The following is a 26,188-nucleotide window of genomic DNA, read 5'->3' on the forward strand; positions in this document are numbered from 1 at the left end:
CCGTTCTGTAGGTAGGAGCAAATTCTGTTGTTGTGATTACTTTTAAAATCACAAGGTTTAAAACCTAGTCGTCTGTCTAGTTTCATTTCCCCTATTTGTTAATTAAAAAATCCATCACACCAGTCATAAACTTTAGGTCAGGAATCCACTCCAAAAATGTCAATAAATTCAGTGTAGTAATACAAGCTGCCCTCCTTCTTCAAGAAATCCAAAACAAAAATTACACCTTTGTTAACCCAATTCTAAATAAAGATAGATTTTTTTTTTCCATGCAGCACATTCTGATTGTTTCATATAACAGTGGTTCTCAACTCCAGTCCTCGGGACCCACTGCTCTGCACATTTTGTATGTATCTCTTATCTGACACACTCAGTTCAGTTCATGTAGTCTCTCCTAACGAGCTGATGATCTGGTTCAGGTGTGTTAAATAAGGGAGACATACAAAATGTGCAGAGCAGCGGGTCCCGAGGACTGGAGTTGAGAACCACTGCCATATAATACTCCCATGAGGTGGAAAATTGTGGCAAAAGGAAAGCTTACAGGGGGGCTGGACGTTGTGGTATAGACATGGCCGAAGCTAGTATGTATGTTTTTCCCCGATTACTCTGCTCCCAGGAGTTCTGGAGATGGTCCGCCGGGACGAAATAAGTCTACTACTAGTAGCACCGTACTGGCCGAGCTGACTGGTTCTCGGACCTGGTTTCCCTCCTCATTGGCTCTCCCTTGGAGACTGCAGTCAGGAGGGACCTTCGGTCTCAAGTGGGAGGGGTGACCCTTCACACCAGCCCAGAGATATGGAACCTGTGGGTTTGGCCTCTGAGGGGACCCAACTCATATACCTTTCGTACACGGCTCTCAGTATTCACACAGACACGCTCTGGTTTGTATGGCGTTCGGGCATTCTCGTTCTTAAAGCATCATCGAAAGGGAACATCTCAGGTTACGAGTTCCCTGAGAAGGGTACGAGACACTGCGTCATTTGCCATACTTCCTGCATTCCTGTGATCCACTTGCTTCTGCTAATTCGAAGCTAACGCCGGTCAGACCGGATGTGTTTTATCCTTTCCTGGTCGTGACGTCACCCGCCATGATGCTCACTCTCACCATTGGGCTAACTGACACAAGTGGTGCTTCAGACGCAATCACGCAGGGGTGTTCCCAAAAGCGTCATTGACACAGCGCCTCGTTCCTTTCTCAGGGAACTAGGGTTACAGTCGTAACCCGAGACGTTTCCTGCTGTTTGCGCAAAATAACCATTCTCCTAGATTGGTTCTTTATTTGTTTTACACAGCAGACTTAATATTTATCCATTTATGATCATAAGTAAATTAGCATACAGTATGAACCGTTATGCCGTGCTTCTTCACGCAGTAAAAATGCCCAAAGCCAGTCATCTGTGGATGAGAGTCTGAAACAAGGACTGGTGGGACATTGTCCTGCTCCACTTCACATACTCTGAGTCAAAGGAGAATTTTTGAATGACGGGACACTCATTTATATGACACTTTATTCAACAGGAAGAACAGCTTGTTCAGTGCGTCAAACATCATTATGCTATTTCAACATCATTGCACATGCGCAGCCCTTTCAGTTTTGGTTTTCATTCCGATCAAAGGTTTACATGTTCTCTTGATTGGATTAGAAAAGGAATTTCAATCTGATCGAAATTTAATTCGGATGGAGCTCAATCGTATTGATTAAGATGTTTACATGAAGGCTTTTAACATTAACTAAGGTTAATACAAGTATTATTCATTGTTAATTTTAACATTTTCAAATTGTATTATGCAATGTGAATTAACATAAATTATCAAGGTATAATTAATATATTAATAGTTTTATATTTAAAAAGTATTGTTTGTTTTTATGGTACAGTATCTTTTTTATTTTTGTAATAAAGTTCAACACTTTTTATGTGTTATGTTTGTCTTCATACAGAATCCATTTTATAAACCATCGGTTGATTAATCGTTATCGGCTAACATTGTCCAACCTAGTTATCGTTATCATTTTGCGAGAAATTTTTTCTTATGTTGGAAGACTTGGATGAAGTGCCTCTTATGCTTACTCAAAGATACAGAAATATTGGTATAAAAACTCACTGTCTAACCCCAAGAAACACACTGAGGTCTCCACATTCAAATGAAAGAGTTAATTTTTCAATATTTGAAACTGCATTTTGTTTTACTTAAAACTTATCATAAACATTTTTCCACATAAGACAAAATGGAAGAACGAGTTAAACTGAACACAATCGTGCAGCTCAAACATATAATAATTTTTAATCATGTCCTTTTGTATTTTGCATTTACTTTCAATACTAAAGTATTTTTAATATAAAAAAAATATACATTTCATACTTAAAGGGGGGGTGAAATGCTCATTTTCACTCAATCTCCTGTTAATCTTGAGTACCTATAGAGTAGTATTGCATCCTTCATATCTCCAAAAAGTCTTTAGTTTTATTACATTTATAAAAGAAAGATAGGCTGTACCGAGTCTTTCCGGAAAAAAACCGAGCGACTGGAGGCGGGCCGTGCGGGCGGAGCTAAAGCTGTGTGTTAACGCGCCAAGCTAACAACACACAGAGACATTTGAAGCAGTTTTACTCACCGCCTGCGGTTCCAACGCACGACCGCGAACCTTTATCATTGCGACTGCTCGATCCTTAAGCATTAGACGATCTGCAAATCCGTCGATCTGGGCTTTGTTTATAAAACAATCATCGTCGAAATGCAGGGAACATACAGTCTTGCACAACCTCCGTTGATGCTCAGGAAAAACAAACTCCAGCCACTGGTCCCTTAGCGCTGGGTTCTTTGGGAATCTGTGCAGGGTTGTCTTGCCCTGGCAACCAAAAACACACTTCTTTGGTGACACTGACTTCCCAAAAGCCAAGCATAGCGCTTTGATGGGCGTACTGCTTTCGCTCACTTCTCTCTCTGGTCTACGGTTGCGCGTGCGCCCGCGTCCTTCCGGGAGAAGTGCCCTTAGGACCCATATAAGGAAATTCCGCCCCATCTGACGTCACGCAGACCCATACTCGAAAAAAACTTTCCGAAACTTGTGACAAACTGGAAGGACAATTTTTGACACAGAAATACTCCTTCAAACGTACAACTTAGTTTTTGAAACTTTGTCCATGTTTAGCATGGGAATCCAACTCTTTAACAGTGTAAAAAACTCAGTATGCATGAAATAGCATTTCACCCCCCCTTTAAGTACAATAAATATCTCATACTTTAAAACTTTTGTTCTAAACAGTGACTAACTTCTACCAAAGAAATTTTCTGGTAAGATATATATACTTTTACTTAAGTGTGGATTTCAGATACTTTATCCACCACTGCATCTAAACATCTATTAATTCTCAGTAAGATCTTCTGTAGATGTATGACAGAAATAAAGTCAGTCTGGTTAGTAATAAGTGAAGCTGGTAATGCTGTTTGTGGAGTTGTTTAATCCTCCTTTGATGAGATCTTGAGAGATTTAATGTCTTTCATCTTGTTTATTTTTTCTTTATGTCTTTGAGTTTTCTGCGTACAGACGACACCATTGTCAAAACGATCCCCATTCACACGGATCCGCGAAAATGACTAAAAACGCTGTATTCTGCTGCCAGGCCAGTAGATGGCGATGAAACACAATAGACCCATTTTCAAAAGTTTGCGTTTTCAGGCACCCAAAACGCTGTTGTCGTGTAATCGAATGGCCAAAATGCAAAAAAAGTTTTACTTTTTTATTTGAAAACGGTGTTGTGTAAACAGCCCCTAAGTCTGTGGCTGGAAGTCACTTGTAGTTCTTGTGTCTCTCTTTTTTCTGTTCTTGTTGTTTCTCTTTCCTTCAGTGAATCTGCTTGTTACCATCAGGTGTTCATCACTAATGCTCAATCATCACTCAATTGATCACTTAATTATCTCATTAACACTGATTCAGTGTTTCTTTAACACTACAGAGCTGACAGACATCACACTTTTATCCTCAGTTTGATACTCCTTGCATCAGACACTGTTTTGAAGTTGTCGATCACTGACACACACAGACCTATTTCAGTTGAGTCTCGAGGTAAACAACAATTCACTCATCTATGATACAACCATACATAAATTGCACTAAGAAAAGTTATTTGTGGCAGACTAAGAAACACCAAAGAAAAAAAAAAACATTTATTCTGGGATCCTGACGGAAAACAAGACAGGAAAATAATAATGCATGATCTCTTAGGGGGATTTTGTAAATAAGCGTTTTTTTTTTTTTTTTTCAAGACAAACTGATAAACTTGGACAATGAAACCAGTTAATACATTACCTCTCCAAATGGATCACCTTGTGTCTCAGAGCTCTTCACAATAGTCCACTGCACTCACTTTGTATGTGATTATATTGTGGTTAATAAATAATTAACTTTTATTATTGCTGATTAATATTTTACAACATCTCATGCAGTTGGAATTTAGACCTGCGGACACAACAAGAGTAAGTTGATTATTGCTCAGCAGTTCAGTACAGTACAGTAAGACATTTATATATTTCTTCCTCAATAATAGTCTAAAAGTTTGAAAGAACTCAAACTATCAAGCTCTGTAATGAAACACACATTTATTATTATGCTGGCCATAAATATTCCATACCAAACAAGCTAGGTAACGTTATAATTGCTAGCATAGCAGACTCATGGAAAAAATACATCAGTTATCATCTTTTTTTTATTATTATTATTTTTTTTTATGACTATTTAATTAATGAATCAGCATTATATGTATTAAAGAGAAAGAATCACTTCATCTGATGTTTAAAGTGAATAAAATAGCCTTGACAGCTTACTTACTGGAGTTCCACAACTTCTAAATGACTTTGTTCTCTGCCACTGGACTTGTGTGTGTCAGTGAGGTAAAGGGGAAAAGCAGGCAGTGGACCAAAGCACTGTGAGGCAAGGGAGGGGTGACTCAAAATGTTTAACCCTAATCCTAACTTAAAAAGCTTTTTTTTTTCTTTTTTTTTGCCCTGTTAGTTAGGCTACTACTTACACAATTATATCATTATACTATTTACGATACACAGCATGGTTTTTTAATTATATTTTAGGGGGGACAACCCTCAGATGGGGTAAACTATAAAAAAAAAAATGTAAAAAAAAGCCAAATTTCATTTTGTGTAATGTTTGTCATTTTCGAGAAAGTAGCCTACAGCAATATATTGTGAATTAACAGCACTCATATATATATATTAGGGATGGGGGAATTAACGCGTTAATCTTTGCGATTAATTTTAGATGTTTAACATGTTAAAAAAATTAACGCAATTGACGCAGCACTTTTTTTTTTTTTTTTTTTTGCCTCGTTTCCATGACTTCCTATTGCTTAGTGTTAGTGTGCCGAACAGTCACCCTGTCATGATGGAGATGAACAAGGATGGAGTTTTAGGAGGAATGTTTACATTTAAAAAGTTGCCTGATGGCCTGTTTGATAAAACAAAGATGGTGTGTACGATTTGCAAAGCTGAATTCAAATATTATAGAAGCAATTCGTCTTTAATCTACCATTTAAAAGCAAAGCACCCATGTGCTAGCAACATAACTAGCGAGGCTACAGGAGCGCCTCGCCAATCCACGTTACTAGAGTGCTACAGTAATCGTGGCAGGCCATTGACCAAACCTGTAACTGATAAATTAACCGATGCTTTAGCTAAATGGATAGCTAGAAACTGCCGCCCATTTAGCACTGTGGAAGACGAGGGACTGAGAGAAATCATGCAAATTGCATCGGGAGACACGTCTTACAATCTACCCTCGAAGAACGATTATGTCGAGAATACACAATTTGTATGACAGCGAGAGGGAGCGAAGGATGGACATTTTAGAGAAAGCAAAATATGTCGCTCTCACAGGAGATCACTGGACATCGGTGAGCAATGACAACTACTTGGGTGTCACAGCGCACTTCATAGATGAAGAGTGGCGATTGCGTTCGTTTGCCCTTACTGTGAGTCAGACCACAGAGCGCCACTTTGCAGAGGCATGCGCTGAACATTTTTTGGAAGTCGCCAAAGAATGGAAAGTGGAGCAAAAGTTAACAACACTGGGGACGGACAGCACTCGGAACATGACGGCAGCAGCGAGACTACTACCATTTGAGCACCTGCCCTGCACGGCCCACAGTGTGCAAAGAACAATCACGGTTTCTCTTCGCGACTGTGGATTCGACAGTCTTCTGGCCAAATGTCGCAAGATTGTTGGGCACTTTAAGCACAGTCCATCAAATGCTCAGGAATTAGCAGAACAGCAAGTTGCACTTGGACAGAAGCAAGAAACACTTGTACAGGACCTAGCGACCAGATGGAATTCTACCCTAGAGATGGTCAAGCGGAACCAGAGAAACCAATCGTCACTGTCCACCACTTTGGCTTAGCAAAACAGCAAAATTGTCATGTTCACTGCACAAGAGCTCGCTAAACTGCAAAAGCTGGAGGAACTACTTGAGCCTTGCAGGTTAGTTAATATTATGCTAGTATCTCTCTGCTATGTTTGTTTTACTCCTCTCTCTCTCTCTCTCTCTGTGTGTGTGTGTGTGTGTAATGTATGTGTGATAGGGGATGTTCTATTACTCTCTCTGTGTGTGTGTGTGTGTGTGTGTGTGTGTGTGTGATAGGGGATGCTCTATTACTCTCTCTCTCTCTCTCTCTCTCTCTGTGTGTGTGTGTGTGTGTGTGTGATAGGGGATGCTCTATTACTCTCTCTCTCTCTCTGTGTGTGTATGTGTGTGATAGGGGATGCTCTATTACTCTCTCTCTCTCTCTCTCTCTCTCTCTCTGTGTGTGAGTGATAGGGGATACTCTATTACTCTCTCTCTCTCTCTCTCTCTCTCTCTCTGTGTGTGTGTGTGTGTGTGTGTGTGATAGGGGATGCCCTATTACTCTCTCTCTCTCTCTGTGTGTGTGTGTGTGTGTGTGATGGATGCTCTATTACTCTCTCTCTCTCTCTGTGTGTGTGTGATAGGGGATGCTCTATTACTCTCTCTCTCTCTCTCTCTCTCTCTCTCTCTCTCTGTGTGTGTGTGTGTGTGTGTGTGTATGTATGTGTATGTGTATGTGTATGTGTGTGATAGGGGATGCTCTATTACTCTCTCTCTCTCTCTCTCTCTCTTTGTGTGTGTGTGTGTGTGTGTGTGTGTGTGTAATTCATTACAATTTACTGACATATTTCAAACATTTCCACTGCAGAAATGTGACTGAACTCCTGGGGGGAGAGCAATATATCTCCTGTTCAGTGGTGTTACCAGCATTGTGCCACTTGTTCAGAGTTATGGAGCCATCAGATGATGATCCGGTCTATGTGTTGAGGTTCAAGAAGGTGTTTACCACAGACCTAGCTTAACGGAAGGAAAGCACCAACCTCACATGGCTGAAGATCGCTACCACCCTGGACCCCAGGTTTAAGGACCTGAAGTGTCTTCCCAAAGACGAAAGGAATGAGGTGTGGAAATCAATAAGCAACCTGCTAAAGGAAGAGAGGCTGGCACAACAACCATCTGCAGATACAACAGGAAAACAGCCACCGAAGAAGAGCAGGATGTCAGTCTTCTTGCTTGGTTCATCTGATTCAGATTCAGAAGATGAAGAGTCCATAGACAACTGCCTGGACCGCTACAAATTTGACATGGACGAGTGTCCACTGCAGTGGTGGTCAATGAGAGAAGGAGCACATGTCCTGCTGGATGGCATTGCACGCAAGTACCTGTCAACACCTGCAACCACAGTGCCTTGTGAGAGGTTGTTCTCACTCTCAGGCCACATTGTTCAGAAAAAGAGAGCTGCTTTGTCCCCTGATAATGTAAACCGACTGGTCTGTCTCAGTTGCTGGCTTAGTGTAAAAGAGTAGGCAAAAAAATTTAAACATTCTCCTTTTGTTATTCATATTGCAAAGACTTATGTTCCTTTTTGAAATTCAACTGGCACTTAAACATTTTTTTTTATATATATTGTTGGTGCATAAAGAAATTATTTATTTTGGCCAATTGGCTTAAGTTCTAAACTGATCTAGACTTTTTGATGACCTTGATGGTTTTAATATTCAACTTTCACTTTGTTTATAATGTTGCTGCACGCATTTTATTTGATGGGAACAGCTACTCTGTGGTTCTGTGGAGAGTCTGTTTACACTTCAAATGTCATTAAAATGTTATGTCATTAAAAACTTTGTGTTGTTTAATTTAATTAGGTGATTCTACATTTAAATATTGATGATAACAAGCTTTGGGGAAAACACAATTAATTGCAATTAATTACAGAAAATGTGCAATTAATTAGTTTTTTTTTTTTAATCGATTCCCAGCCCTAATATATATACATTTTTCTGTTCTTGTTTCTTTTCCTTCAGTGATTCTGCTTGTTAACATTGGGTGTTCATCACTAATCAACAGTCAATTAATCACTTATTAATCACATTCACAATTATTTCATTAGCTTCAACACTGCTTGTTTGTTACTCTCTGTAGCAGGCCCGGACTGGCCATCGGGAGCACCGGGAGAATCCCCGATGGCCTGCTGCCAGCCAGCGTTTTTTTGTTATTTTTTATACTACCTTTACCAGTGAAAATTTTCGAATTCGGAATTCAATAGAATTATTATTATAAAATAAAATGAATCTGTTAGTCTTAACTGGCAAGGCTACGATTCCACTTTAAGCCTCAGCCAAACGGTTAAACAGAAAATGCGAGCATCACCCGATGATGGAGAGAAAACGGCCCGGTGGAGCAGAGAGGGAAAGGACAACGAAAAAGAAAGCACTCAGAGAACAAACAGCAAAATGTTGCAAAATGAATGACCTGTTCTGGGCTTCAAGTGCAGGTCAGTTTCATCTGTAAATACTGTAGCCTACTTTTTTCTTCGTTAAAGGGATACTTCGCTTTAAAATGAAAATTCTGTCATCATATACTCACCCTCAAGTTGTTTCAAACCTGTATGAATTTCTTTCTTCTGCTGCACAGAAAGATAGATATTTTAAAGAGTGTCAGTAACCAAACAGTTAACTGGAACCATTGACTTCCATAGTAGGAAAAAAAAGTACTATGGAAGTCAATGGTTCCAGTTAACTGTTTGGTTACTGATATTCTTCAAAATATCTTCTTTTGTGTTCAGCAGAAGAAAGAAATTCATACAGGTATGAAACAACTTGAGGGTGAGTATATGATGACAGAATTTACATTTTAAAGTTAAGTATCCCTTTAACTTAGTATTGAAATGCTAGCAAATGTAAGCGGTATAGCACCCCTATTACTATAGTCATTTAAAATACTGTATGCTAAAGGAGATTAATATTATTTAGTGTAAAGTTACATTAGTAATTTAGCAGACAAATATTAACATTTAGGCCTATGTGGTACTAGGAGCAGGGAGACAGGAGCGATAGTGTACATCAACAAAAAATAATGCATTAGACAATTTAGAAAATTATGTCTGCCCATTTGTGAGGTTTACAACTTTTTCCTTTTTTTTTAATCAAATGAAAGTGGAGACAGTCAACCTAGCACTAGCTGTGGTGCAATGATCACACTTCAGCCAGGGAGTGAGATGACATGTAGAAGCAAAATAAGATTTTTTTTTTATTATTTATTTTTTTTTTTTACATATTTATGAAATATAGTGTTGCTATGTTGGATATTTAAGTTATTTTAAGATAAAAACAACAACATTTTGTCATAAAAATAATACTTAGATTTTTTACTAAAATAAATGTAGATTCTGGGCAAACAAATTACAATAAGGTGGTTGTTTTACACCAAGGTGGAGACAGTTCTGTTTGTAACATGAGGCCAGAACAAGTGACAGGTGAAGAAGAGACAGGAACAAGAAAAATACACACACTTTACACATACCCCATACTCCACTTTAATTAGTGTATGAGGCTGATGATACTGGTGGAAGGGTGGAAGGAACATAGCGATATTAAGGTAAATTAAGAGAAGGAAAAGGGAAGTGAGGATACCGTTCAAGAGAAAGCCTTTATTTTACACAACCCCAGCCTAAGGATTTAGACCAATAAATGTAATTTAGGAAAAAATAGGGTTGTCCGTGTTTCTAAATTTTATTTGGGGGCATAGGATGGTCTTGGATGGGTGTAGGATTTCCCAGGCTGGAACTGTGTCCCAGTCCGGCCCTGCTCTGTAGTGTACACATGTTCATTTAAAACTAGATTTTGCTGTGAAGTTAAAATGGTTAAATGTGTAAGATGGAAAAAACAAACAATTGTAACTTAAAGGTAATCAACTGTACATTAATTTACAATTTACAACAAACTGTTTACAACAAACGGTAGAAAAAACAGTAATCTACTGGGAACCCTGCTGCCAATAGATTACCATATAATCAAGGAAAAAACAGTAAAATACTGAAAACCTAACCATCAGATTTACTAAATGAAACACTTTAATTTGACTGAAATATTAGTTAATTGGTTTTGCGTACACAAACACATAGCTTCGCTTCAGAAGGCCTTTATTAACACCCCAGAGCCGTGTGAAGCACTTTTATCATGGATAGATGTCCCCTTTTGACAGACACGGCCATTCACTGCCATTATAAAGCTTGGTTTTTAAATAATTTTTTTTTATATATAACACCGATTGTATTCATCTGAAAGAAGAATGTCAGATAAACCTAGGATGACTTGAGGGTGAGTAAATCATGGGATGATTTTAATTTTTGGGTGAACTATCCCTTTAAAGGCAGTGTAAGACTGGAGAAACTGGAAGAACTAGAGAGAGCTACTCTTTGAGAAAACAAAGGAAATTAACATTTGAACTGTCTTGCTATATTATCATCCCCATTCCAGACATGATCACACTTAAGTTGATCACCTCCCAATTTACACATCATTCCCTTCACCCATCCCTACCTGAATTCACCCAAAAATCTATAGGATTTAATATGAACAATTATCATACAGTACTACACATGTTTGGTATCATTTGAAATGTCTCAGTGCGACTGGTACAAAGGTCTAATTCTCAAACAAGTAAACCAAAAAGGTAATACGGTGTGGATAGTTTAGAGATATCTTGTTAACAGCTGTGGGTGTGCCCCCATGTAAATCAACTTCTGTCTGAGTCTGAGACGGTGATTGATGCAAATTCCCACTGTGAACTCATGTTTACATTTGAGGTTTCTGCCTTGGTCTGAGTGTTTAGGGAGATGCTGAAAGGCTCAGGGCGATTTATAGCTCAAATTAGCCCGTGATGTGGAGTGTATGCAGGCACTCCGCAACATGTATTTTATAATGTCAGGTTAGCATCTTCTCTCTTTATTCCAGAGCATTTGATGTTTTGTATGTATTATCTTTTAACTGATTATGAAATTGGCATGATACATATAGCCTACCTGACATAATAAATTGTTACATTTGATTTTATTCTGACTGACTCTGAAATTGTTTTCCCAAACTAGATTAAACGGATTCGTATGTTAAAGCAAGTTTTGCGTCAGATTAGTGACAATACTTTGCATCAATTCAAGTGTACTTGGTTTGCAAAGACAAGAAGTGAATTTCCGTTTAGAACAGCAAATGCTGCTTGACCAACCTAAATCTGTGTGTCTTACCTCTGTTTTAATTTAATGTTACTTTAAGTGTACATGGGAAACCACGGCATGGTCAATCCAAAGCTATTATCAGACAAGTAATGTTGGTCAGCTTATACAGTATCTGTAATAGTGGCCATACCTATACTGAAGTAAACATTATGTTAAATTCAAGTGTATGCAATTCCATGGGGGCTATACCAAAGTATCTTTGATTGTGTAAACGTGAATGTGACCCATCTCAGGTATAGCAATTACCTCTGTTTGATGATCAAAACTGATGAGCTTGTGAACATGAGACCCGCGTTAAACAGAAGACGTGAGGACCTCTGAGCGACATAGCTTCCTAATCTGGAACGGGTAAAATATACTTAAAGAATTAAAAAGAATAATCAAACATTCAAGCACTTTCAATGAGGCTCAGATATCATTAAAACCTTTTTCATTTATGGAGTCAGATAAAATAACGAGGTTGTATTTAATTTACAGTTGTTGTTTTTTTTCAATTGCTAACAAGCATTGTTACTGAAACTACATTTTCAAAACTAATTTTTCATTGCTTTCAGACAAAATGCATTCAATCACCACATTTTTCAAAATCCACAAACACTTTTGTCATTCATACTCCACAAACTGCAAAAAAAAACTATATATTTGCAGGATATTTTTCATATGCTAACACACTGCTTTCAAAATCAGAATGATGGCAAATTTCAAGCATTTCTGCAGTAATTATTTTGAAATATAGAAAATCTTAGCAGAAAATGAAATAATAATCATTCCAAGCTAATTGCAATTTCAGCTCAAAGCCAGCCCAGGTGTCCTGCTTTAGCCTCATTACCATGTTTTAGTAAAAGGGGATAGCTTGGAACTGATTTTGTTTGGAAATATGAATCACAGAAGACAGGTTGGTGGGAAAAGAGGAGTGGTACGAGGGAGAGTGCGTGGAGGACAAAGGAGAGGAAGACCAAGAGCGGTGATATCTGATGAAATAAGGGCCACAATTATTGACCATGTTGTGAACCATGGTCTCACTTTGAGAGAGGCCGGTCTAAGGGTGCAACTAAATCTGACCCGCTCAACAGTTGCGTCAATAGTACGAATTTTCCTGTAAAACAACAGGTGAGATGATACATACAGTACAATACAATATGTCTACATTTTTAAACCTATTACAATACAGTAATTGTGTTTTAGGATCCAAAGGTTGCCTCAGAGAGAAGGGAGAGGAAGAATGTTCTCAGATGTGCAGGAAACTGCCATTGTTGACATGGTAATAGCCAACAATGCAATAAAACTGCGGGAAATTCGGGATAGAGTGCTGGCAGACATTATCACTTTTGGAAATGTGAATATGGCCAGCACAACAACAATAGCTAGAATCCTAGAGAAACATAAAATAAGGATGAAGCAATTGTACACTGAACCCTTGAAACCGTGAACGAGTGAAAGAACTCCGGTATCAGTATGTCCAGGTAAGATGTCTGTTCAGTAACCAAACAGGGTACATACACATGCAGTTATGCATAATGTAAATTACTCTAAAACCGAACTCTACATACTTTTATCTTTGTGGATGAAGCTGGATTCAACTTGGCAAAAACACGACACATGGGAAGAAATGTGATTGGACAGAGAGCAACCGTGGATGTCCCAGTCCAGAGAGGAGCTAACATCACGATGTGTGCATCGCTGTCCAATGATGTTTTGCTGTTACACAAACCACTCATTGGTCCCTACAATACAGAGAGGCTCATTTCTTTTCTGAATGACCTGCATAATCAACATGTGCCAGCAGAGGAGAGGAGGCGAGGGGCATCAAACTGCCCAACCTTCGCTGTTGTGTGGGATAATGTGGCATTCCACCTCTGCTGCAGTCACAGACTGGCTCGCTGCACATCCCAGGATGTCAGTATTATTCCTGCCTCCATACTCCCCCTTCTTAAACCCCATAGAGGAGTTTTTCTCTTTGTGGCCTAATGCAAGAGAGAGGGAGGACTAGAACCTTCACAGGACTTTACAATGAGTGATTAGACTACACATGTTAATGTGCTGACTTTTTGTTTGTTTGTTTTTTTGCCCTGGAATTTCAGGATTTGTTTTTTCTTTTCTTTCTTCACTTATTTACAGTATTTTCACAGTTATTTCTGATTCATTCTTGTTACATGCGTATGCTTTAGTACATTCAATAAATTAAAAAATGTCTTATTCTATAATGAAATAGGGGAGAGGCGGGACAGTTGAAACACTTTTCAGATAAATGTCGTTTTCTAAGATAAGGTTACAGATAGATTTTTTATTTTTTAGTGATTAACAACTCACATATGTGTTCTCTTAGTATCATGTGTTATTCGGTACAAATATAGAATGATTTAAGTAAAATATGACTTTGAACGGGAGTTGTGCTTTGTTTCAATCGTCCCGCCTGTGCGGGACGGTTGAAACACAGGGGTGGGACGGATGAAACATAACAGTTTAAATGGCAACTATTCATCTAATGCTTATTTTTGTGAACAACACCTGACAAGTAACTTATGTACATATTGTTACAAACATATTTTGTAATTTATTTTCATTTAAAGGTTCATATTAACCATTTTTGTTCTGTCGCCCAATAAACAATAGGCGATAATTTTGTAATCTTTCTAATAGGCTATTTTGACGAAGACAGACAAATCAGTTTACAATTAATTTTCTTACATTTCTTCCTTGAGTCATATTGAGTGTTTGCTAGTTGAATAGCCTGTTATTATGAAGAAAACGAGGTCAACCAGACGACGATAAATGAAATTTATTGAATATTGAAGATTGGACAATTGATGATTATTACAGAGATAGCATGTGTTGCGTAATTGAAAATTAATTTGCATTAAAAGAAACACAAGTCTAGAAACAGTATATGAATCTATGAACAGTATAGGCTATGACCAGGTTTAACGTGCAGGACGCGCGGTCGGGACGGTTGAAACACTGTTTCAACCGTCCCGACAGCGCATCCTGTCATTTAAACCTCTATTGCTCTTAAACTAAAAAACTCTGATATTGCCCACTTAAGGGTGTGTTGCAGTACTAATACACCTGCCGTATTATCATTACAATGGCACATGAAACAATAAATCCAACTTGTCAGTCAAAAAAAAGTACCGCACGAAAGAATTCACTCACCGCATTCAAAAACAGCTTTGCGGCTTTAACTCCAAAACGACACGACGTAAAGAAGAAATGTTTTCGCGGGTATGTTAGGCATTGCGTGCTGTACGTGCTGACGAAATTTGACGTACATGACGTGAGTGGTTTTCAAGGAAATCTCAGTGTTTCATCCGTCCCGCGTTTCAATCGTCCCGCCTCTCCCCTACTGTTTATGTGAAAATTCATTCAAACTTTAAAAATAAAAGTTATAATTTATGTAATGCTCCCTGTTGCTAGTCAGTGTGTTATGAGTGACATGCATGTTTTCTGAATGAGAATTTGTTGCCAGTGATTGGTGGAACGAGCTTATTTTGAGACATGTATGAAGTGTTTTGTTGGTCTGAGTGAGTTTTGAAGGTAAGATTAACTGTTTGGCCAAAATTAATGTTGGTAATGCAGACGGTATGAAGAGTTTTGAAAATGTGGTTTCAGTATTGAACAATGCTTGTTAGCAATTGACAAACACTGTAATCTTGTTGTGTTGCGTAAAAGGAAAGACAGTAACGCTTAGAGACCAGACCGCCATTTGGAAGATTAGATGGGCTTACAGCAGTAAATGTGTAGTTGCTGATGCTGTGATAAGCTGTTTGCTGAGTATTTTACCACTAGTATATGTATTTGCAAGCTAATGACAAACTGCAAATATTTGAGCTAAAGTCATGTTTTTAATTATTTCACTATTTTCAAGTGTTTGCTGTTTTATATTGAGAAATATCCATTTTCAGTGGTTCACAGTACTAACACTGTATACATACTAGTTTTTAAATTCAAACTGTTCGAAGAAATCCATTTTCCAATTTTATTTTGTGTAAATTTCAGTGTTATTTTTACGGTAACATACTGTAAAAAACAAGAGCTGTACATTAATGGTAGAGGGCTGTAAATTAACGGTACATTACTGACAACCACTGCTGCCAGATTACCGTTATTTTACAGCACAATTTTAGGTCCAAAGAAATAACACAACTGGCAGAGGAACGAATCCAGAGAGGCAAACAGATGTGACTGCGGCCCCGAAGTGGTCCCTGCCCAGCTGTACCATCCGGGGATGGAGTCTCCACTCTTCCTGGCCAAAGGCTGTCGTGAGGCTCGTGGCGGCACGATTGAGCGGGCCGGGAGAATAGTGGAATGAAGCAATCCTCAGAAGCTTTTGACTCCAAGGAGGAGGTGACGGGCGAGTTGTGATATGTGAGGGAAGCTAGCGCAACGGTCGCAATGCTGTCTTTTCAGACCAGTACCAGCTCGCTGAGCAGCGGTGGCTCAAAGCGAGGTAAACTGCAACAACTCGAGGTAATGAATACCAATGCAGTCGGAGGTTGCTCAGGCCTCAGTTAAAGCATGCCCTTTGTACATGGCCCCTCAGTTGGTGTTAATGGACCTTGTTCTAGGAGCGGTTGGCTCAGAGAAACGAAAGGTCTGAACACGGGCTGAGGGTTTGGCAGCAGGCCGGGGTGATCTGTTGTCACACAATTATTTTTTTTATTTTTTTAACTAAATGAATAACTTTTTTACAACTAAAATGAACCCTCACTGAACTTACTTAAGCTGGACTGTGACACTATGTTCTTCTAGAAACAAACTTTGTTGCATTGTTTTTATGTTATCTCTGTAAAGCTGCTTTGAAACAATCTGTATTGTAAAAAGCGCTAGGCTATATAAATAAAAGTGACTTGACTTGACGTCCCTAGGTCCAGACTGAAGCACTGTGGTGACCGAGCTTTTGCTACTGCAGGACCAACTCTCTGGAACAATCTCCCTAGCCATCCGAACAGCATTTTATTTGCCTGTTTTTAAATCTATGCTTATCTTACTTATTTGAACAAATTATGGTGGGTTAAAATTTAATTTAAATTGTTTTATGATATTGTTTTCGTAAATTTGTACATATTGTTTACTTGTTTACATTATTTTAACTTTCTGTACAGCACTTTTGTCAACCTATGGTTGTGTTTAGAAGAGAATTAATAAAGTGCTGGCAATCGATTAAAATTAACTAGATTAATCACACATTTTTTCTCTGATTAATCGCAATTAAAAACACGTTTTTAACACACACACACACACACACACACACACACAATGTCTGTGCTTCACTACTCGCAACTCCAATTAACTTACTGCAAACTGTACATTACACATAGAGCACACAAACAACACCTAAACACACACATTCTCACCATTTACACTAGACCAACCGTTCTGTAGTTCTGACCGGAGCTCTTGTGTTCTGCATTGAACGATTGCGATGAAACTGGAGCGGCTCAAAAACACCAGGGGCCTCATGTATAAAACTTTGCGTAGATTTCATCCTTAAAGTGTGCGTACGCACATAAGGCAGAATTTGCGTACGCACAAAAGTTTTCAGATTTATAAAACCGTCCGTACGCCAGAACCTGCGCAGAATTCACTTTATAAATCCCAGTCAGCGGAAGATTGTGCGCACATGCGTCTCCACCCTGAAATAACCATATATGGAGCTTACAACGCCTAGTTTTACTATGCATATCCTCATCTGCATATCATTTGCATATGATTATTCATCCACGTGATAACGTTTAACGGTACAAGACACATTACATTAATAAAAGTCATGTATTTGCCTATCCTTGTCTTGTTTTTGAATACATAAATCAAATAGTGTAAAATACATTTAATCTTTTCCACTGGCCGAATAGTATTTTTAATTGATTTATATTTTTAATGGAAACAGATAGGCCTTGGGCATTATTTGCACGAAACTATTTTCTCAGACAATCTGGTATTATCATGATAAGCAATTATCTCTGTGGTTAAAACATTTAAACACAGCACGCTACAGGAAACGTGTTCAAAAACATCGCATCCACAACAAATATTTCTATTGATTGAATTTGAATATAAAAAATGTTGTAACTTCTCAGTAATGATTTCATGTTTAAGTGTTCTCTATTAATTTGAATGGCATATTTAATCTAAATGTTTATATCATAAGTAAAACATAGTTTATATCAGAAGTATTTTATTTATTTAAACTGTTATTTGCATCAGTTTCACTAAACGGCCCAACGCGCTCGCTGGCGCGGACATTTAAGAAGGGATGGATATTTGCTTCAAGTGACAGGTTGGTGAGCGAAATTATATTTGTATTATCTTGTATTTCTTTAGATTTTCTGTCTAAAAGTGATATTCTGCAAGACACCAGTGCAGAGCTATAATGAAATAGAGTCCAAATTTTATTAAAATCAATGAATCCATCAAACTCCATCATAATCATATCATAATGATAATTCGGGTTGATGCAATTTGATTTATTGGGTGATGTAATAGGATAATTTAGAAGTTTTTCATTTTAAATAGTTATTGCTATTTGGGCCAGTTGGTGTCGCCAAAACACATACTCTTCTAAAAGAGTGCGTACGCACGGTCAAGAGCATCCCCAGGGGCCTGATGTATAAACGTTGCGTACGCACAAAATGGGCATAGAAATATGCGTACGCATTTTTCCACGCACATATCGGGATTTATAAAAAATAAACTTGGCGTAAATAAGTGCGCACCGTAAGGATGCTCTTGACCGTGCGTACGCACATTCTGGAGACAAAGGGAATTGGCGACACCGATGGTGAGCTGGAGTTAAATGTCTTTTTGGTCACTTTTAGACAGAACATCTAAGACATATACAGAAAGATATTACAAAATATAATTTTACTCACCCAAGTCTATCACTTGAAGCAAATATACATCCCTTCTTAAATGTCCGCGCCAGCGAGCGCGTTGGGCCGTTTAGTGAAACTGACGCAAATAACACTTTAAATAAATAAAATAATGATTTAAACTATGTTTTACTTCTGATATAAACATTTAGATTAAATATGCCATTCAAATTAATGGAGTTAAACACTTAAACATGAAATCATTACTGAGAAGTAACAAAAAAAAAAAATTATATTCACTCAATATAAATATTTGTTGTGGATGCGATGTTTTCAAACACGTTTCCTGTAGCGTGCTGTGTTTTAATGTTTTAACCACAGAGATAATTTATCATGATAATACCAGATTGTCTGAGAAAATAGTTTCGTGCAAATAATGCCCAAGGCCTATCTGTTTCCATTAAAAATATAAATCAATTAAAAATACAATTCGGCCAGTGGAAAAGATTGAGAAAAACTTTCTCAGAAATGTTTTTTACACTATTTGATTTATGTATTCAAAAACAAGGCAAGATATCTATGTGATTTTTATTAATGTAATGTGTCTTGTACGTTAAACATTATCACGTGGATGAATAATCATATGCAAATGATATGCAGATGAGGATCTGCATAGTAAAACTAGGCGTTGTAAACTCCATATATGGTTATTTCGGGGTGGAGACGCATGTGCGCACAATCTTCCGCTGACTGGGATTTATAAAGTGAATTCTGCGCAGGTTCTGGCGTACGAACGGTTTTATAAATCTGAAAACTTTTGTGCGTACGCAAATTCTGCCTTATGTGCGTACGCACACTTTAAGGATGAAATCTACGCAAAGTTTTATACATGAGGCCCCAGCTCTGCCTTGAGAAGTTGAGAGATACAGCTCGAAACAGAGGAACTCAGTCTGTGCTTTACAGTGAGATGGTGTCATGATATTGAGCTGACAACTTGATGATGAACTCAGATTCCCTTTTATTTAAAGGTTAACATAGCCTACGCAGTTGTCGAACAAACTCACAGTCGTGTTTCTGTCTCCGTACTGTACTGACCCAACTGTCTGTAGTTATTTAAAGTAAGAGGCAACCGCTGCATTTTAATCATGATCTAATTTATTTAGTGCTATACTACGGAAGCGTATTGCATTCACTTGAGGAAAAAAAATCTACTCTGTTTTTCTGAATTAACGAGTTAATTATCTCAGAATTCTGAGATAATTTTTAATTTTAAAAAATTTGCTCTGTTTTTCTGAATTAATGACTTAATTATCTCAGAATTCTGAGATAAAGTCGTTAATTCAGAAAAACAGAACAAAATATTTTTTTTTATGAAAAATTATCTCAGAATTCTGAGATAATTAAGTCATTAATTCAGAAAAACAGAGCAAAAAAATTGTATTCATGAAAAATTATCTCGTAATTCTGAGATAATTAACTCGTTAGTTCAGAAAAACAGAGTAGATTTTTTTTTCCTCAAGTGAATGCAATACGCTTCCGTAGTATACATTTCCACACGGATGACATTTTGATTGCAATGCATTTTGTGCAAGTCCAGAACTGAGATCAGCTAAGGATAAAAAAAAAAAAAAAAACACAGACAGTGACTGACTGTTCACCAACCCGGAGGGCTCGTGTTCTCTCTCAACATGAGACATTCCTACACTTCCCTCCGGTGACGAGAAATGAATAAAAACTGCAGGAACGTAATAACGAAAAATTGTAGTGGTTTTGAAACCGTGATTTTTTTTCCGTATTATAGATATGTAGAATAGGCTACAATAGACAGCCAACAATAGGGCAGATTCTGAAACCTCATTTGCATGTTTGCTCTGCCTACTGTAAACCTTTATGAACCTGTTAGGGGGCGGAAGAGCGGAGTAGGAAGAGAACAGAAAGAAGAGAGGAGGATACTAAAAGTGCTGTCTAACTTTAAAAGAAAATATGCCTTGTTTATCTTTTTCTTTTGTTTGTTTTACGTAAATGTCTTAAAGCTAAATTAGGTTCCGTGCATGATAGCCTAAGTGTAATTTAGTTTTTATGGTCTCGCTGTTTATCACGAGCTCTGTTTCAACATGTGGACTTAAAGACAGAGCTTCTCCAGTTTCATCACAATCGTTTAGGTGCAAAATACAAGCATCGATCAGGACTGCAGAAAGGTTGGTCAAGTGTTAATGGTGAGAATGTGTGTGTTTGTGTGCTCTGTAATGTACAGTTTGCAGTAAATTGTAATGGAGTTGCGATTGCGAGTGAAGGAGTGACGCACAGACAGGGGGCGTGGCCATTATTTCAGACGTGATATAGGTTACAGTATGAAGGGACAGAATGTCTAGTTTAATACCAGTTTTATCTAATTGACACTTTTTATTTTTAATTGGATCTTTTCTTGCTTCTATTCTTGTTTGCTTCTCTGATTGTTCTATTGAATGAATGTAAAAGTGGCAGAGTTAATCAGGTTTCCTCATAGACTGCACTATTCTGCACTATCCGTTGACATGCTAATGGCTGTTAATGTTTAACAACCTGAATTCAACATTAATAATCACCATCTTTATTCTACTGTGAAGGAAATTGACAACATCACAACCACTATTTGTGAAAATAAAAGGCATTACAAACAAGTTACAAAAATACACTGAAAATAACAGATAACTATAACTTTAATGTACAAAGCTTGCCGAATACAAGAGAAATATGACTCTTGCCACTGCTTTATTTAATCGTAAAAGAAATTCGTCCGAAACGAAACCGAACTCAGAAACACTGAACGGATCAAATAACTTATCAATAACAAATTCTATTCGAAATACTAACATTTTAAATATCCCCCACCTTAATTATTGACCCATGGCACAAAATCTCATAAACACATTTAATGAGTGGCCACGCTCTTCTTAATTTTGTCATTTGATTATCAAAAATTGTGAGATTTAGTCAGTCAAGATTAATTGATCTCATTTTGTGTCTCTGAAAAAAAAATTACATTGTAGTATTATGTTAAATATCTAAGCTTTTTGTGTCTTTTTCGCTATTCATTTAAACCTGTAGGCTAATTGAGTGAAATCAAGTTTAATTTATATAGTGTTGTTATCATAAAGTAAAATATGAGCTAAATGTGTATATATGTGTATATAGAGGCAACTCAATATATCTTCATAGGCCTATAAGTTAATACATTGCAAATTAATCTCACTGATATTCTGCTTTGTCTGTCATTGGTTATTCAAATATTCTAATAACATTTTCAAAACAAATTTAGATAGAATAGCTTATTTAGTATTTTAAATTAATGATACATAAACTATATATATATATATATATATATATATATATATATATATATATATATAATGACTGAATGACTTAATATATTATTATATTAATTATTATTATTATATTAATTATATCAATATAATATTTTATATTGTTTATGGTGATGCAGAAGGAGGGCTTGCGATGTCTGCGCATGCTCAGATGATTTTCTTTACCTGGAATTAATAATTGTATATACACAATTTGAGCAAAATACGTGTACAAAATGCAAAAGCTCGTGATTAGTTATATACTTGTTTTTAGCCCTTTGTGGAGAAACTTGACTATAAACTATAAACAAATCATCAGTTTTTTGACCCTACATAATGAATCAAAGTCACCGCTTTCAAAACATTTTAACATGAAATTCAAACAATAAATGTTGCAGTGAGGTTATTAATGTGGCTTGTGGCTTGTGACAGACCGCTGTATTCCTGCTGATTTTACTACTTAGTAGAAAGTATGAAGGGACATTAGTGTATGACAGGGCCCATACTGGTTATCATTAAAAATAAAATAAAATAAATAGATTTGAAAAATCTATTTACGAAAGATGTTATCTGGAAATGAATATATCCTATTCTGAATATCCAGATTACAGATATACACAAATACTAATACATAATAGATATGTTTAAATTTAGATTATTATTATTAGAAAAACTTGACCAAAAAATAGATAGACCATTTAAAAGGTCCATTTGATTATTAAGATATTAGATACTACGATTTCTGTTTAGTGTTGACTGTTATTCAGACAAACTCTCTGATAGCATAAATATATCCGTTTAATGTCAAATGTCTCTTCTGAAATTTGTTGCCAGGCTTTACGAAGCTAAAACACCGATGCCAAATCTGAGCCACACTGACACTCCACTGATGAGTTCTGCTCAACTTCTACACACTATCCGGGTAAGGTCATAGTTATTAACATTATAGAAATAAGACAAAACATAATCATATTCATCCCATTCTTTGTCAACATCATGCACTATATAAAAACCACATTATGCCAGAGTTTCACAAACTGGGGTTAGATAAAGAACTACAGAGGATTTGTGAGTCGAAAAGCTAATTAAAAATGAAACGTCACATACATGATGTTAACACAAGAGTACATCTGTTTACAGCAGAGGAAAAATAACATCATATGCAAGCTTTATTTGTTATATTTAGGCTTATTTGGCTTTATATCTTGGCTTATTTGTGTGGTGCATAAGTGAGCGTTTAATGAATATAAGATTGTCAATAAGATTGTCTACTCTCACATCAACACAACACGAGTCGTGGCTCTCTCGTAAACACGTCATATATCTATGTTTAAGGAAAGATATTTCATCAATAATTTTGTTGTTGTTGATTTGTGTTGTTTTATACGATTGCTTCTTAAACCAGCAGTATTGCAGCATCCAGCAATAGACGACTGGATTGACTGTACGATGATTTACTAGTCGCTTAAATCTGCATGTGGACTTAGCTAGTCCTGACATGATACACAACTCTTGTGTTCTTTAATCACAGAAACAATGTCTTCACCCAGACGCCGGCGCCGGCGCGACAGCATGGAGTACCCGCCCAACATGCTGTGAGAGATTGCTCTTATTGTTTTAATATGTTACGTTCATGTCATGATATCTATGGGTTTTCACTTGATATGAAGGACCAGAATGATTATCTGAGTGTTTAACATAATTCTGATAATGAGGCAATGTTTAAAAAAATCATAATACTAAAAGCCTGTGTAGTCTTAAACTAAAGAAATGTTTTCATCGATACATATAAGCTAATATACACAATAACCATAAAGGCACTAACTTGTATTACGAGATGTACAGAATATACTTTATAAAAATCCCTGATGTTTCTGCTTTGTTTTCCTTTTAGATCTGATGTTATTCATCTCCAAGAGGAATTCAAGAGACTCCATAAGGACATTTTCCCAGAATTCAACAAGCATTTTGAGAAAATTATTGATCTCATCGATGAGTTTGAAAATGGTTACAGACTTGCTGTTTTTGCCCTTCGAGGAGCAATGATATCTGGAGGGATTGGGGTGGTGCTTTCAGCATTATTTTTTATTTTAGATAATGAAGAAGTTTCTGACATGTTTGCTGTATCAGGGGCAGCTGTGGCTGTAGTCGCTGCATTATGTGTTGCTTTCGGGATAACCAAGAAAACACAGCAGGAGAAGAACTTTAAACGAACCATTGAAGAGGAACGCAAGGGATTTCAGGATAAAATTAACCTTATTATAGAAATGCTGGAAAAAAACTGTCAACGTACGGAGGAAATACTCAGAGATCTTTCGCTATCAGAGCACAAAGCCCAGGTTTTGAGTGAACATCTCGCCTCCTGCTTCAGAAAAACGCAGCTTTTTCAGGAACATGACAATAAAGTGGGAGACCGGATGTCTAAATTTGGGCTTTTGTCTGGAAACCTTTCAGAAATGATCGCCAAGGTTAGTTCTGTGCCTGACATCCTCAAAGAGATTATAGAAGACAACAAGAGGCTGAAGGACAAACCTGCAAAACACACACATGAACCGTTTAAGGAGAAAACAGAACAATTCATTAATGATATGCAGAAAGGAATTTTCCGGTTGAAAAAATCAGTGAAAGAACTCAACCAAATATTAGAATCTTTTCAATTCAACCTGACAAAATAAAAAAACTGCTGAGACACAACTTACTGTATCTTATTATCAATATTACTGTTACTGGATCCACCTGGAAGAGAACACAATTAGCAAACAATATCACTTTATTCATTGATTTATATATCATTGAATAATTTCAACATTTCATTGTCCTACAACGACAAATGTTAACATGGTTAAAAGTTATAAATATACAGGATATCTTAATAAGTCATTTTTATTTTTGATAAAGAAAACGATTGTTAAATGCAGAGATGCAGGAGTAAGACTGTTTGTGCTTGCATTATTGATCAAAAGAACTGAATGTTGTCATTTTGTATATATTATGCACTTCATATGTATGACTTTCATTTCAAAACATGCAATAAAATGTACACACAAAACTCTATTTGAATAAAAAAATGCATATAGTAATTATCTTTATCCCTTTAATGTCCTCACTTTTCTTTCTTTTCTTTCTTTCTTTTCACGAAAAAAAAAGAGGCATTTTTCAAAACATCTATTTTATAGTAAAAACTGATATCAGCCACTGTCTAAAAACACATTAATAAACATTAACTAAAACATTGATTAGTAGGCCTACATCAAAAAGTACAAAAACTTTTCTGTGAGGTTTAGTGTTAGAAGTGATTAGCTATTGTAGTGTAGGAAATATAATCAGACTACGCCACCTCCTTATTTAAAGCAGGAGGAGTGGATGAGGGCCTCCACACATCACAATACTTAATTCTACACTCACTCAGAAATAGTCCATTTCTGTCCCCCAAGGTACAATCTACACTAACGCACCCCCCATAGGGCTTATTGTTGGACCTCAAGGTACATATATGTTCCCCAGCATTAAAAGGTACATTTATGTACTGTTTATTTTAAAGGTTAAGGTACAAATATCAATATCAATTTTTTTTTTTGTAAAAGTTGTTGTTTAAAGGTTCTCTTACAAGAGGTTCTCTCGTATTGTGTAAGTAGTTTACGCATCGGGAAAGTCTTCTTTCTTCGAGATCTGAAGCCAAAAAATTATCCTTAATTGTGTATTCATTGTCAACGCAGTGCAGCAGCCGGCAGACCTAGGCAGGCTGTATAAGCGTGCTCATTGGCTGCGCGGTGGCAACTGCTTAAGCCTATCAGTGAGCACTCTGAAACGCGGCAACCAATGAGGGCGCTTCGCGCCCTCCACACCCTTCTAACCGTCAGAATGGGTGTGGCCAGCGTGTATATATTCAGTGCTCACAGGCTAAAATTCTGATTTTCTTGTTTTCAGCGACGCTCTTCGCATCGCTGGATCTTGAGAGCCGCCGCCGTTGAAACCAGCGACCAGCAAGCTTAGGACAGCGCCTGAGGAAGCCGGCCGTCTTCGCCGCCTTCAGCCATCCGTGCCTGCTACGCTATCCGGTGACTGAGGAGCTCGCCGGAACCTCTCCCTCGAGCTCTCTCTCGCCCTCTCCCTCCCGGCCGCTCAACCGCCGGCTCTCGCCCGCGCCGCTGCCGCGTCAGGAGATGAGGCGAATGTGGTAGATACCCGTACTCTCCCTCTGTTCGAGCCGTGCAACTGCGCCGCTCACAAGGGATGGCAGAAGCGGACGGTCTCGGAGCGAGTTTCCTCTCCCTCTGTTCGAGCCGCGCAAACTGCGCCGCTCACAAGGGATGGCAGGAGCAGACGGTCTTGGAGCTCTCTTTACGTTACAAGAAAGCTACTCCGTCCTCGCGCGTCACTCACCGGTGAAAGGGGAACAGAGTGTTTTCGTCCCGCCGTGGCCGGACTATATACGAGCCTGTTATAAATACACTA

General features: G+C 37.5%; 2 protein-coding genes across 4 annotated transcripts in view; one reads left to right on the top strand and one right to left on the bottom strand.

Moving 5' to 3' along the window:
* LOC311078642 (uncharacterized protein) overlaps positions 1-26,188 on the bottom strand; it is an 87,730-nt gene that overhangs the window by 50,504 nt on the left and 11,038 nt on the right. The gene's annotated exons all lie outside the window — the stretch shown is intronic.
* On the top strand, positions 20,295-24,821 carry LOC311078821 (uncharacterized protein). 3 transcript variants are annotated; one of them, XM_084107817.1, is made up of 4 exons: positions 20,295-20,590; positions 22,568-22,655; positions 23,265-23,328; positions 23,628-24,805. In XM_084107817.1, exons 3-4 carry the CDS (start codon positions 23,270-23,272, stop codon positions 24,406-24,408), a joined length of 840 nt encoding a protein of 279 aa, XP_083963943.1. In that variant the 5' UTR covers positions 20,295-20,590; positions 22,568-22,655; positions 23,265-23,269; the 3' UTR covers positions 24,409-24,805. The 3 variants fall into 3 exon arrangements, with proteins under 3 accessions (XP_083963943.1, XP_083963944.1, XP_083963945.1); XM_084107818.1 differs by having other exon boundaries at positions 20,309-20,608; positions 23,628-24,821; XM_084107819.1 differs by lacking the exon at positions 20,295-20,590 and having other exon boundaries at positions 22,560-22,655.

The sequence above is a fragment of the Abramis brama genome (assembly GCF_963993115.1).
Source record: "Abramis brama genome assembly, chromosome: 3".
Classification (NCBI taxonomy): Eukaryota; Metazoa; Chordata; class Actinopteri; order Cypriniformes; family Leuciscidae; genus Abramis; species Abramis brama.

Coding starts and splice junctions, on each gene's coding strand:
- LOC311078821 (XM_084107817.1), top strand. CDS start 23,270: ATGTCTTCACCCAGACGCCGGCGCCGGCGCGACAGCATGGAGTACCCG. Junction 23,329..23,627: donor GAGTACCCGCCCAACATGCT/GTGAGAGATTGC, acceptor TTTTCCTTTTAG/ATCTGATGTTATTCATCTCC.